At 37.0% G+C, this 14,628-nt stretch overlaps 2 protein-coding genes across 3 annotated transcripts in view; one reads left to right on the top strand and one right to left on the bottom strand.

Annotated features, from left to right (window-relative positions):
- TAX1BP1 (Tax1 binding protein 1) overlaps window positions 1-10,884 on the top strand; it is a 90,773-nt gene extending 79,889 nt beyond the window's left edge. For both annotated transcript variants that reach the window (XM_042248641.2, XM_012176896.5), the window contains 2 exons: window positions 8,285-8,367; window positions 8,971-10,884. In XM_042248641.2, the coding sequence (XP_042104575.1) occupies window positions 8,285-8,367; window positions 8,971-9,172 (285 nt within the window). In that variant the 3' untranslated portion in view covers window positions 9,173-10,884. The remainder of the gene's footprint in view (window positions 1-8,284; window positions 8,368-8,970) is intronic.
- The window catches only part of JAZF1 (JAZF zinc finger 1), a 331,860-nt gene continuing 328,102 nt past the window's right edge, over window positions 10,871-14,628 (bottom strand). Inside the window, exon 5 of the mRNA XM_015095333.3 lies at window positions 10,871-13,235. Within this exon, the coding sequence (XP_014950819.2) occupies window positions 13,059-13,235 (177 nt within the window). The 3' untranslated portion in view covers window positions 10,871-13,058. The remainder of the gene's footprint in view (window positions 13,236-14,628) is intronic.

Genomic DNA, 14,628 nt, shown 5'->3' with positions numbered 1-14,628 from the left:
ACTTCACATTTTGCATATTTAATCTGATCATTCTTGGCACAGATGTTACATGTGACAAGCCCTTCTCTACTGTAGTCATCTGCTTCAGTTTAATTAGCAGAATGTTCTTTCTGATCTGTGTGCTTTGCCCTCCTGCAAACCCATGAGAAACAGTGTTAGAATCTTGTGCTCGTTTGCTGACATGCTTAAATTTGATAATGAGATGGAAGGGCTCTTAATAGGCACATTTTGGTAATTGTATTTTGCTATCAGAAAATTTTTCACATTAGACAAACTAATTTTCATTATATTCAGACCTTTTTTTTTTTAAAATTCTTGTCTTTACAACAACAAAAATCACTTGCAAATGAAATAGTTTAGTCATTTTAGTTAGAGTAAAGAAAGCAGATTTGAGTTGACCTGTTCCTTTTCTCTGGTTCTTTGCCCTTGGAAGTATTTAACAGCCATGGGACCTAGTACCTTTGAGTTGGGGCTGAAGCAGTTACAGGCCCCTCTAGTCATATTGCACCATATCCCCCATACTGCCATAATTCCCTCCCTTCTGCACCAAAAACTGTGTTTCTATCAGATCAAAAAGCCTTTTATGACTCACTCCCCTTTACCTAATAGTTGTAATAGCAGTAACTGTAACACTAATTATGATGATGGTGATAGCTACAGATGTTTCTGTAGTTTTGACAACCATTGTTTTAATATATTCACTCTCCATAGCTGTCCTATGAGGTAGGAACTGTTACTATTTCTATTTTAAAATGGAGGAAACAGAGATACTAACTGGCTTGCTTCAGCTCATACAGCTGGTAAGTGTACTACAGCCTCATTAGTTGGACTATGGAAGCTGTGGTTTTACCACCTATCAATCTATCTAAATCAGAGGTTCCCAAACTTCCTTAGTTCATGGCACCTTTAGCATCTCAGTAAATTTTTTTTCATAGAACTTCATAGGCTAAAAGAACTAGTAATGATTTCCTAACAAATGTGTAGTAATTAACCATTTGAAAAAAAAATACACATGAAAGAAAGTCATATTTTTCTTAAATAACCTGTTCCAAATGGGATATATGTGGCTGTTGACCACCAGATGACTTCTCAAACCTTGAAATCAGATTGGACAAGCCATTTTCATTTTCTATTTCAAAGTGGTTTTCACCAGGCACCTGCTTTATATCTTAGCAACTGCCAAAATCTTAAGGATAAGATGTCATCGAAAGGAACATAGCACTGTCTAATGTTGAAACTGTGAGCTGTCTTGAACTAGTTGTTTACATGGTATCTGACAATTAGAAAATTAAAAATAATCCATAGTACCTCTGTGAATTTGCTTTGGTGCCCTAGCCTTCTGCACACTTTTTGGAATCATGGTATAAACCCTTACTACTCAAAAATATTATTGGATCAACACCATTGTCATCTCCTGGGAACTTGTTAGAAATGAGGAGTCTTTACCTCCACTCCAGATTTGTAGAGAATCAGACAAAATCTTTTAGTGGTCATATGCTTAATAAACTTTGAGTACACTAGGATGTTTAGATCAAAGTCCATCAGGCAAGGCTTAATTACTTTCTTTAACACACATCTCACTTTCCAGTTGTTTTTTTGTCTTTGTATAATGTGTTTCCCTTCCACCCGTACTAGCTTTACTTCCTTCTCCTCTATCTCTGAAAGACTGAGGCTCATACATTCTATTAATGTGTAGTTTGTTGGCAGCTTTCTACATGAATCCCTCACTGTGAATCTAGTATGCAGTGTTGTTGGCAGCTACCATGAATCCTTCACTGTGAATCACCCAACTAAAGAGAGAGAATTTTGGTATAGACATTTTTTTTTTCTGATGAGCTTTTTTTTAGTTCTCAGAGGGATCTGTGATTTTCAAAGGGGCTGTGTGAAATGGTATATCATCGTGATTCTGATTTCCTTTTCCCTGATGGCTGATAATGTTGAGCATCTTTAATATGCTTGTTGGCTGTTTGTATATTTTCTTTGGGAAAATACCTATGTCTCTTGGCCATTTAAAAATAGAATTATTTGTCCCTTGCCAGATAGATGACTTAAAAGATCTTTCCTCCCATCTGTGGGTTGTGTTTTCATTCTTTTTGGTGATATCTTTTGCAGCACAAAGTTTTACATTTTGATGAAGTCAGACTTACCTATCCTTTTTTTTTGCTTGCACTTTTGGTGCCATATCTCAGAAACCATTGATTTAGCTAAGGTAGCTCTAGCTTTTAATTTAGGTCTTTGGTCCATTTTGAGTTAATTTTTGGACATGGAGAAAAGTAACATTTTTGCAGGCATTCTTTTCCATGATGGTTTATTACAGGTTATTGAATATCCCTGTGGTGTACAATAGCATTTTGTTGTTTATCCATTCTATATATAATACTTTGCATCTGTTAGTCCCAAACTCCCAGTCCACCTCCCTTCTCCCTGCTGTGGTGACAAGTCTGTTCTCTAAGTCTGCGAGTCTGTTCTGTTTCATAGATGAGTTTAATTTGTGTCATATTTTAGTATTTGTCTCTTTCTGACTCCTTCACTTAGTATGATAATATCTAGGTCCATCCATGTAGATGCAAACGGCCACTCTTTTTATGACTGGAAATTGCAACCCACTCCAGTATTCTTGTCTGAAAAATTCCATGGATAGAGGAACCTGCAGTCGCAGAGAGTCAGACTTGACTGAGCAACTGAGCAACTCCTACATATTCTGGTGTGTGTGTGTGTGTGTGTACATATATAGTGTGTATATATACAGAATATTATATATATTTATAATAAATATTCTATTGTGTGTATATATATATATATGTATATATATATATATACACACACATCACCTTTAGCTATTCATCTGTCAGTGGACATTTAGGTTGTTTCCACGTCTTGTCTATTGTAAATAGTGCTTCTATGACTATAGGGGTGCATGTATCTGAGAAGTGACAATTGAAAAGTAATAGAGATCTTATAAAATTATTTTCCTTTTAAAAAAATCTTTAAATTATAGTTATAAATTCAGTTGATATTCCTTCATTGACATAGTACAGGAAATGGATGTTTGTTATTGTTGTTCAGTTGCTAAGTTGTGTTCAACTCTGTGACTCCGTGGACTGCAGCACACCAGGCTTCCCTGTCCTTCACTGTCTCCCAGAGTTTGCTCAAATTCATGGATGTTTGGAGGAGTTTGAATAGTAACATCTCATGAAAAGAGGATGTTGACCAATATTAATAATACAGAGTTATGAGGGATAAAGATTTATTTAAAACTTTATGTAATAGTTACCCAGAGTTATTGATACTCTGTTCTTATGTGTTGGTTTTGGCCTTAGCACATGTTTCTTAAAGGATGTTCTTGAGCTAAAGTTATAATTATCAACTTAGTAAAAGCTCTATTAGGTGGTAGATCTTTATTACTAGTTCCTTAATGGCTCAGTGGTAAAAAATCTGCCTGCCACAGTAGGAGATATGGGTTTGATCCTTGGGTCAGGAAGGTCCTCTGGAGAAGGAAATGGCAACCCATTCTAGTATTCTTCTTGCCAGGGAAATTCCATGAACAGAGGAGCCTTGTGGGCTATAGTCCATGGGGTGGGGTGGGGTACGGCGGCTGTTGCAAAGAGTTGGACACGACTAAGCACCTAGACAAACAAAAAAATGATATCTAAATTGTTTCAATTAATAATTCCTGGCAAAGGTTGAGAAATGCTGATTATATGAATCCTAATGATTCAAACGGTGTAACTGGGTGCATATTGATGGTTTGATCATGATTGTAGTTTTTATTGTGGTTGAATATATATAATGTAAAATTTGCCATCTTGACTATTTTATAATACATGGTTCTATAGTAGTAATTACAGATGACCCTTAAACAACATGGAGGTTAGGGGTGCCAACCCTCTATGCAGTTAAAAATCTGAGTCTAACTTGTCGGTCCCCTGTATCTGCACTTTCTCCTATATCCATGGCTCCACATTTGAGGATCCAGCCAACTGCAGATCATGTAGTACTGCAGTAGTTACTACTGAAAAAGTCCCACATATAGGTGGATCTGCTCAGTTCAAATCCTTATCATTCGGTGGTCAACCATATATTCATATTGTGCAACCAGTCTTGAGAACTCTCTTCATCTTGACAAAACAGAAATTCTCTATTAAATGGCAGTTCCATTCTTCCCCACCCCCCGCTTCAGCCTGTCAGCTGTCAAATTTGATTATTCTAGTACCTAGGGCTTCCGTGGCAGCTCAGCTGGTAAAGAATTCACCTACAATGCAGGAGATCCAGATTGGATTCCTGAGTCAGGAAGACTCCCTGGAGAAGGGATAGGTTACCCGCTCCAGTATTCTTGGGTTTCCGAGGTTTCTCAGACGGCAAAGAATCTGCCTGCAGTGTGGGAGATCTGTGTTTGATCCCTCCATTGGGAAGATCCCCTGGAGGGCATGGCGACCACTCCAGTAGCCTGGAGAGTCCCCATGGACAGAGGTGCCTGCTGGGCTACAGTCCATGGAGTCGCAGAGAGTCGGACATGACGGAGCGGCTGAGCACAGCACAGCAGCAGATCCCTCATATAAGGAGAGTCACATATAGTGTTTATCTGTTAGTGGTGGGATTATTTCACTTAACATATGCCTTCAAGATTCATTTGTTATAATGTGTCAGAATTTCCTTCCTTTTTAAGGCTAAATAATGTTAGTGTACAGCATACATTGTATGCATATGCCACAGTTTGTTAATCCACGCATCCATTGGTAGACATCTTAATTGTTTACACCATTAGGCTATGGTGAATAATGTGGATGTGACCCTAAGTGTACCAATATATCTATTTGAGTTCCCGTTTTCAGTTCTTTTGGACATATACCCAGAAATGGAATTGTTGTCTCATATGGTAATTATATTTTTATGATCATGATTGTGTTTTGAATTTAGTATGATTAAATGTATCTTTGTCTAAGAGATTAGTTAAATTTGTGATATGCTTTGATAAGGCAGTGGCACCCCACTCCAGTACCCTTGCCTAGAAAATCCCAAGGATGGAGGAGCCTGGTGGGCTACAGTTCATGGGGTCGCTAAGACTCGGACACGACTGAGCAACTTCACTTTCACTTTTCACTTTTATGCATTGGAGAAGGGAATGGCAACCCACTCCAGTGTTCTTGCCTGGAGAATCCCAGGGACAGGGGAGCCTGGTGGGCTGCCGTCTATGGGGTCACACAGAGTTGGACACGACTGAAGCGACTCAGTGGCAGCAGCAGCATGCTTTGATAAAAAACAAGAATATTTTTATACACTAGATTTTGAATTGAGCATCCTGTGAGAAGTTTTGGGTTTCAAGTAGGGCTTCAGTTTACTGTAATATATTTCCTTTGCTTAAAAACCAGTTTGCACTAGAAACAGCATTATGCTGATGGATCTAAAGGTATATGAACAAGTAGGTGGCTTAGGCCTTTGTAGATTAAAATTCTATTGAAAATATTTTAAGAAAAATTTAATTATTTGCAATTGTTCATAAATACATTTCAGTATGATATTAAGCAGTTTTGCGAAAATACCTAGGTACTTATATTTTAAAACCTGCTATTCAGAATCCTTTTGAGTTGACAACTTTCAGTGCTAAAACTTGATTATTTTAAGTGAAAGCTTTCTAAAATAGAATACTAATAAATTTGAAGTTTATTAATTAAAAAGTCAGTATTGAATGATGTCCTCACACTCTTTTAATGTATATAGTAAAGCTGTATGATGCAGTGTTGAAATCCTGTTGGATGTTTTTGGTTCTTGCCTACCTTTCTCTTTTTAACCAGTAGCCATTTTTTGTTGCTGGCAGTGAGCCTGCCTTCATAGCCTCATTTCCCTAATTTGTTGTATATAAGCTAGTACGGTTTGGAAATATCCAAGCTCAATGAGTAAAATGGAGTAACTGTATTTGTGAGTGAAAACTTGGTCCTTTTGTGTGACAAGACTGCCAGGGACTATATTATATTAACTGACTCCTCAGATTTTATTACATACTTAACCTATTCTCTTGAGTAAGTGGTTTCTTATTTCATGAACGTCTCAGTATTCTATCTAGAATTCTACTCCAGTCCCTCTACCCTTTTATTCTGGTAGAAAATAGAATAAGAGTTATCCTTACCAAATTATATATGGCTTAGAAAATATAAATTGCTTTTTTTTAATCCCCTTGTCCACATTTTATCAGTTGGGTTAACAGGTCTGATAGGTTGATCTGAATCTAGCACCTTTGCATCAGACTCTCTTGTTAGCTGATTCATGGGGGCAATGAATTGGTATAAGCTGTTCAGTTCATTTCAGTCGCTCAGTCGTGTCTGACTCTTTGCGACCCCATGAACTGCAGCACGCCAGGCCTCCCTGTCCAACACCAACTCCTGGAGTTCACTCAAACTCAACGTCCATTGAGTCAGTGATGCCATCCAGCCATCTCATCCTCTGTTGTCCCCTTTTCCTCCTGCCCTCAATCCCTCCCAGCATCAGAGTCTTTTCCAATGAGTCAACTCTTCGCATGAGGTGGCCAGAGTATTGGAGTTTCAGCTTCAGCATCATTCCTTCCAAAGAAATCCCAGGGCTGATCTCCTTTAGAATGGACTGGTTGGATCTCCTTGCAGTCCAAGGGACTCTCAAGAGGCTTCTCCAACACCACAGTTCAAAAGCATCAATTCTTCGGTGCTTAGCTTTCTTCACAATCCAGCTCTCACATCCATACATGACCATTGGAAAAACCATAGCCTTGACTAGACGGACCTTTGTTGGCAAAGTAATGTCTCTGCTTTTGAATATGCCATCTAGGTTGGTCATAACTTTTCTTCCAAGGAGTAAGTGTCTTTTAATTTCATGGCTGCAGTCACCATCTGCAGTGGTTTTGGAGCCCAGAAAAATAGCTGTTATTAAAAGACAAAAGGTAGTTATGAGATTTTTGGCTCCATTAATACATTTGGCACCAGAAGGTTGTATTTTATTATAATTCTCTCTCAAGAATTTCTAAATGTAGACTATGAAGAGACCCTTCATTATGTTTTTATTTTCTTAAATAGCATTTCAAAATTTTAAAAATTAATATATTTTATATATATATATATGAGAAAATTTTGTTTACTATTTTATATGTAGTTAAGCCGATTCGTATTTCAAGTATTGTTACTGGAGGGCCTAAATCTGGCAGCCAGAGTAATGTGGCACAGAATCACAATTTACCTGTTATACATATTAAGCTTAGCAGATTCAACTATGTATCATCTTCCCTCTTTGTATGTTTAGATTTTAAAACTGGATTTTAGTTAAAGACTTTTAATTTTTGAAGTATACGAAGTACTTGTCCAATATTCCTCAGCTTCTCAATCTCCTATTAGATTACTGATCCTGTTTTTCTTTTGCTCAAGTATAGCCTAAGGGAATCATTTGCCAACAGAAGTGTTTTCTCAGGTGATGCACATGGGCGGGGGAGGGTGGGGAGCCTTGTGTCACCCCACCCCCCAACTCGTTCAGGAGGGGATAATTGTCAGAGTAACAGCGCGTAATGCCATCCTCGCCCTTGTTGATGTAGCAGCAGTGTGCAAGTCTGTAAAGTGACCACTGGGATGCAGGCATGGAAATCCAAACCAGCATTTTGATTTTGATCCCAACTCACATTTACAGGGTTTTCAGCAGGCTGCCTTGATAATCTGTTCATCAGGTAGTTAAATATTAAAAAAATTAATCTGATTATTTTACAACAGGGTTTTTGAGACCTGTAGTTGGTGCATTGCTTTGCTTTTAACACAGTTTTCCAGTTGAATTTTCTCATGTATTTGCCAACAAAATACACATGCAGACCTCATAGATATTTGTAGTTTTCCTTTAATTTCTACATATTGTACAGTGGATGTATATTGTCAAAGATCCTGCCTGTCGTAGGTATTTAATGAGAATAATAGGAAAAGTAATATAGTCTTAAGATTTTTATGATAGTGGCCCATGTATGGATGATAAAAATACGGTAAAGTTACCTACATATAGGTCAGAAGTCTACTGATCTTCCTTCATTCACACATTCAGGTGTAGTACACGTTCCATTCCACTGAATATTGCTTTTTATTTCAAGGTAAGACTTAGTCCACAGTGAAATACTCTGTAAAAACAAATTACTTTCAAACTTCTGTTTACAGGAAAATCCGATGACAACAGAAGTAAAATTTTCTAAAGTATAATCTTACTTCCTTTATATGGTGCTTGATTAAATTGAGGGACTTCTTCTTGGTTTCATTTTTCTCAAAAGTTGCAAAAATTGTTCTTTGCCTAGGAAGATGAGAAAGTGCCCACTGCTCCTGATCCTCCAAGTCAGCATTTACGTGGGCATGGAACAGGCTTTTGCTTTGATCCCAGGTAAGTTCTCTCTTTTCTGTGTAGAATTGGGATTACCAGTGGTTCGCAGTGTATGGTCCTTAAAAGTTTGTTAGAAATGTGTGTATGATCCAGGGCTGTAACTCAGACCTCCTGAACCCAAAATTCTTGCCGTGGGGCCCAGCGATACGTATTTTAGTGTACCCGTGCAGATGGTGCTGATACATACAGTCCTTTGAGAGCCAGTGCTGTAAACAACTTTAGTTGTTAAATTGAGTGAGCGCTGTTGGGAAACAAGTTCAATTAATCTTTATAGTTTTACAAAAGGCATATTCTGTTAGTCAACAATGGAAGAATTCTTGTCACTGAGTCTCATTTCACATAATGTGATTGTATTTTTTCGATTTGATGAGAAAAGGTTTTTGTCAATCTAGTTGTTAAATAAATTTAGCATCTTTATAAGTGGTTTACATAGTTGTCAATAGCAAGCTTTTAGGACCAAGAAAAAGGTTCCTGGAGTAACTGAAGAGTTTCAAGGTAAGTTAAGCTGATACTAACTAGATAAATGCAGTCTTGCCATATCTGAAGATTACTGCTGTTAGAAATACTATCAGACGTGTAATTCTTTCATTTTATTTCCTCAAGCTTTGATGTTCAGAAGAAATGTCCACTCTGTGAATTAATGTTCCCTCCCAACTATGATCAGAGCAAATTCGAAGAACATGTTGAAAGTCACTGGAAGGTGTGCCCCATGTGCAGCGAGCAGTTCCCTCCTGACTATGACCAGCAGGTGTTTGAAAGGCATGTACAGACCCATTTTGATCAGAATGTTTTAAATTTTGACTAGTTACTTTTGTATTAGGAGTTAATAATACAGTTGAAAAAAAAAATCACCTCAAATAGAGCACTAAGGAGACCACAGGTGTCACTTTCGTGTACCCTCTAGCGCACTTTTTGACCAAGAGCTACTTTGAGTTTGGTGTTACTAGGGTCAGGGTCAGTCTTTGGCTTATCACTATCAATAAATGTAATTTTAACCTCTGTTAATCTTACCTGCTTAGGAAATTCTTATGTGTTTGTATATTTATTTCCCATTGTGCAAAATTATATGAATGAAGGAAATAGGGATTATTTTAGTGTTACCACACTGAAAAAAAAAGATGTATAGTGTTATTTAGCAGAATATTTACAAGATTCTGTTGACCTTGTTGTTTAAGCATGACTATTAAAAATTATGTAGTAAAAAGAATTTATCGTAAGTCTTGCAAAGTAATTCTTTGAATACAGAAACTTCATAATTTAGCCCATGAAAAAAATTTTTAAACTTCTTTAGAAAGGGAGCTGCATGTAGAATGAGATCACATGTTTGCAAGATAGCAATGATAGCAACTATCCTTTTTATATTTCAGATGTTTGCTTTAGGAATTAATAGAAAGCATATTTTGCTAATTTTATGTCTGAAAAACTTTAGAATACCTGAATAATTATTTTAAAGCCATCCTAAAGTTGTATTTCTGTCTGATGGGGAAATGGAACAAGATATGTTGGTCTAATTGCTTTATATTAAATGATCTACTGAACAGTGGTGGTTGCGGCATAAAAATCACAGAAAATGTATTTTTTTTCCTCATTTTCCTGATAAGAGTATAACTTAAAAAAAAAAAATGTTCTCAGTAAGTGATTAAACATGTAATGCATAAACCCAAATCAAACTGATGTATTTTTTATGTCTTTGATGTGTATAGCATTGACATTAAAGTGGACACATTTTTAGAGGTATGTAATTTCAGTCAAATCTATTTGTGATCATCTTGAATGTCTTTTTGGTCCGGGGTCTTAAATTTTCTTAAATATAGTACTCTTTTAGAATATAAATGTTAAGAATTTAAAATATAGACTTTTTTATTTTTCTTTTTATAGTTATTAAAATACTTTAGCTTGTCTTAAGCATACTAGTTATCTAAGATATGAACCTAACACTCAGTATAGGGCATTTTGAAGTGCTATATGTAAATTGTATATACACCATCTGACTTGTATTTGTGTATCATTGAACTCCTTTAAAAGGTTTGAGTCCAGGGCAAAACAGTATTAGGCAGTCAGGTGCCGGATGTTAGGACATGGCAGATCTGGGATGCTGTTGTGAGGAATCCACACAGGATTTAAACTTCAGGCTTAAAACGTTATAGGCTAAGCAGAATATAGTCAGGTAAAATATGTTCAACAGTAGGAACAGATAATAATTGTAGACCATGCTAACCTAAAAGTATACTTTGAATAGTATAGACTACTTACTACCAGTGAAATGAAATTGTTCATACTAACCTATTTTTAAGTAGCTTCTAGCCCCAGGCTTACAAATAGTTTACTATTGATAGACAAAACAATGCGATCCATGCAAAACATCGATGACATCTACATGTGTCAGCTGAATCCAAAAAATGGGCAGCCTAAAAGCAAGGTCCTGAATGGATGTTCGTTTCTGTGGCAAACTGGATGCTGGCCTTGATAATGGATGCTAATGAAAATAAAATAAAGAGCCGTGTTTATTTTGGGTCAGAGGCAGTTTATTTTAAATGTGATTTCATTTACAAGCAGCTTTTCTTGACAGGAATTTTATTTAGTTGCCTTCAGTTCTAAAACAAACCTCTGTTGCTTTCAAACTTAATGTGCTCTGTCCCGAACAAAACATATGAAAATATAATTTAAAGCACAGTTTTCACAGACACAGTACAATACATTCACTATACACGGTATAACAAAATATTCCCATCCTTACCTGTTTAGTAATACTGTCACAATAAGTAAATAGAAACTGGAATTTGTTTTATAGTTGAAAGAAATCTAACATGCACAATGACTAATGACTGTTTAGCAGTTGAACTACTGACCCAGCCTACAAGTTTCTTGCACTAGAAGGAGCAAAGCTAGATGATAATTGTTGGCCTAAAAAAATTTTGGTCAATTGTAGGTAGATATGAAATAGCCAAGTAGGGCCTTCTTATGCACCAACTAGTTGCTTCTCATGTCTGGATCACCCTTTAACACAAGGGTAACACTGTACGTTCAGGACCAAGACTACTCTTAAGAGATCTGAGGAAATTTTTAGAGGGCAGTGTCTATAAATACTTTCAATTCCCTCATTATGAGGGACTCAATGATATAGAAGCTTACCCATCTGGCTAACAGAATTGTCTTCCTTTCAGAACATGTGAAAATTTGAGGAGGGACATCTGCTTCCTCCCATCTGTAAGACTTTCAACAAATGGAAACATAGGAAGAAAGTTACTTTTTTATAAGCATTTCGAGTTTGATTTTCACCAGTTTTGTGGGCAGTTAGCCATCTCAAAGCAATTTTTATTGCATAATTAGGCAATTGGTAAACTCATGTTTAAGGAATAGCACTTGGGAGAAATGAACACTCAAGGCATGATGGTATTGTTGCTAAGAAAAACTTCAGGAATGGTCCAGACGCAGTTACACTCTTAACGGGTCATGTATTAGTCACTCTTTGACCACCTGCTGCAGTAAGCACTTAATTGTCAATAAGGCTCAATTTCATATTTCAGCAAAATGTCTTATAAAGCTAAACAGACGTTTCCAATGAGAATACAGACATCTACAATGTGATGGGAAAAAGTGCCTTTAAAAAAATTCTAAAAACACAATGAGCATGAAGAGGTGATGGGGTCTTAATAAAATGGTCCTGTTTGAAACGTGCTTGGAATTTTCTTATTTGCAACCCACAGGTTGGTTGGGCAGTGGTTGCAAGAATTGGCAACACATAAAACATTAATCTGTTGGCAATAGAGAACTACAAAGTGCTTTAAAACTTCACCTAAAGATGAAGATAGAACTAAATTTTACACACAAAAAATTTGCACTTAAGTATTTCAAAGTGTTTCCTAACAGATTTAAGGGAAAAGTATTTAACTAAACTAGTATCTTGGTCCACAGATATCAATAGGCATAAGTTGAATCCCTTGCACCCAGCAGGCACTCAATGAATGGTAAACTAATGCGTGAACTGAATAGACTTTTGTACAAAAATGCTATTGTATAACTCTAAAATGAGAAGTCAGATGGCAAGATTCTCAGCCTTTTAAAGGGCAAAAGGATTTGCACAATAATATAAAACACAGAAAGCACACCCTTTATGTATGTTATTTAAATATGAAAATATTTTTAGCATATTATGTTAAACATTCTTATTTATATTTCCGTTACCTAAAGTCTTTCTACTCACAAGTACTAACTCCATTATGTAAGGCATGGTAACCAGTTGGATAATGAAGGTATTATTTTGGTTTTGAACACAATGAGTTGATGTGTTGAAAACTTCAATCACATTATAATCTTGGGGGAAACAAAAACCTCAGTGCTAGCCCCTCCTCCCCCCTCCCCAGCTGATACCACTGCAATACAACTAAACAATATGCATCATGCCCTCGGTTTTAATCTTGGTTTGGGGAAAATGTGCTGAAGAACCTAGAGCTTTTTGTTTTGTTTAGCACCTTATATCAAAGTAATGAAAATGGGTATGATGATTACATGTGCAAATGTACAAAATCATTAACTCTACAAAGATACATCATTCCAAAATTACAGAAAAAATTTAAAGCATGCATGTAATTCTTTAAAGGGTTGCTGAATGCTTCCCCTGAAAAAAGGTGGCTGTTTTCAAAATCAGCAACTGCTGGTGAGGATTTCTTGGCACAGTTACGACCAGCATGTTATTGCTGCATCTTCCTGATAATCTCAGCCGACACCGGGGGATGGAAATTGATTGTGTGATGCCGCAGGCCCTGAGCTGTCTTGTAACTCTTACCACAACGACATTTGAATGGTTTACGGACACGAATCTGTGTTCTGTGACCATTCTTAGCATGGTACTTTATGCCGTTCACATTCTGTGGAGAAGACAAAAATATCATATGTTAAATGGTGTCACCCAACTGTCTGATGGGGAAAACCTTAGTGTGGGTCTGACTGCAACTGGACATCTCTCAGATGGCAACTGTATACAGAACAGGCTTTCGTTAACTCCAGTTGTGACCAAAGCAGTCCAGTGTGTTCACTGTGGTCTGTGCAGACAGGGTTATGCACACAGCTACCCCAAGGCCATTTCAAGTAGGCCTCAGTTACTTTGAAAGTACCGAGTTTGAGTTTTACATAAAATACATAGTTAAGACTCATCGACTGTACAGGCATAGTTCTGTCTGAAGAATGTTGCCAGTGAACAATTATATAAATCTATCCAAGATAGCCCAAACAAAAAAATCTAAAAGAAAACAAAGGGTAATAAAAGTTCAAGACGTATAAATTCTTGACTGGAAACTCAGCATGTCTTGTTCCCAGCCAATCATGATAATTCCTACCTTAGAGAATTTTTGTTCTTTTTCTACTCTGCATTAAGCCTGTATCTCTGCCCATTTAAATCCTGCCCCAGTACAGTTGTGTGTTATTAAGCACCTGTGGGCAGACAGGATGCTGCTTTTATTTATGTACTACATTCCAAACATATATTGAACTTTGAAAACGTCAGTTTCTGAAATTCTTAGCAACAGAAGACTTCCAAACTTCAAATTGGCGTATAAATCCTAAGTGATACATGAAATATCTGCATGCTCTCTGGATTTCTGTTCGTTGGTTTTGCTAGCTCACATGCACATTCTGTTTAAGACTTCATGCCTAGAATCACTATAGATTTAACCAGATTACTTTTCCTTTATCCCAGTTAAATGGCAAGTAAACAGACTTGGGGCATTTAGTAAACTGATGGAAGAACAAATGGCAGAGATGGTACTAGAACATGGATCTTAACTTCCAGGTCAGCTACTGTCAGGTTGAGCACTAGGGGGAAAGAAAAATAGGCTTGAGTTGCTGAGCATCAGTCACCAGAAGAGTGGGCTGCTATTCAAAGTATTACCTGAGTGTAGGCCCATTGAGCCCAGTCCTACGCCCAACTAAAGGATTCCAACATAACCATCTTCTACTTCACAGGATGCCCTTGTCGAGCTCCCAAAGAATAGGAACAAGCTGCTGCTGTTTAATGAGCATCAAGCACAGTGCCTGGTACATAGTAGATGCTCCACAAATATCTGAGTGAGTTTGTTAGAACATGCTTCATTCTGGAAGAAATTGAGAGATTTGCCATGAAACAAAATATGTTCAGTGGTTATCACTGTATTTCCCTATTGGAGATGCACCGTGCACGTTAATTCTTTTTAAAAGTCCTATGGAAGAGAATCCTTTTGACACTGTTGAACCCAGGGGCAACAGATAGCAACCAGTTGTCTACGC

Source organism: Ovis aries, chromosome 4, assembly GCF_016772045.2.
Source record: "Ovis aries strain OAR_USU_Benz2616 breed Rambouillet chromosome 4, ARS-UI_Ramb_v3.0, whole genome shotgun sequence".
NCBI lineage: Eukaryota > Metazoa > Chordata > Mammalia > Artiodactyla > Bovidae > Ovis > Ovis aries.
The sequence above is the reverse complement of the archived record's forward strand: the minus strand, read 5'-3'. Positions and strand labels throughout refer to the sequence as shown.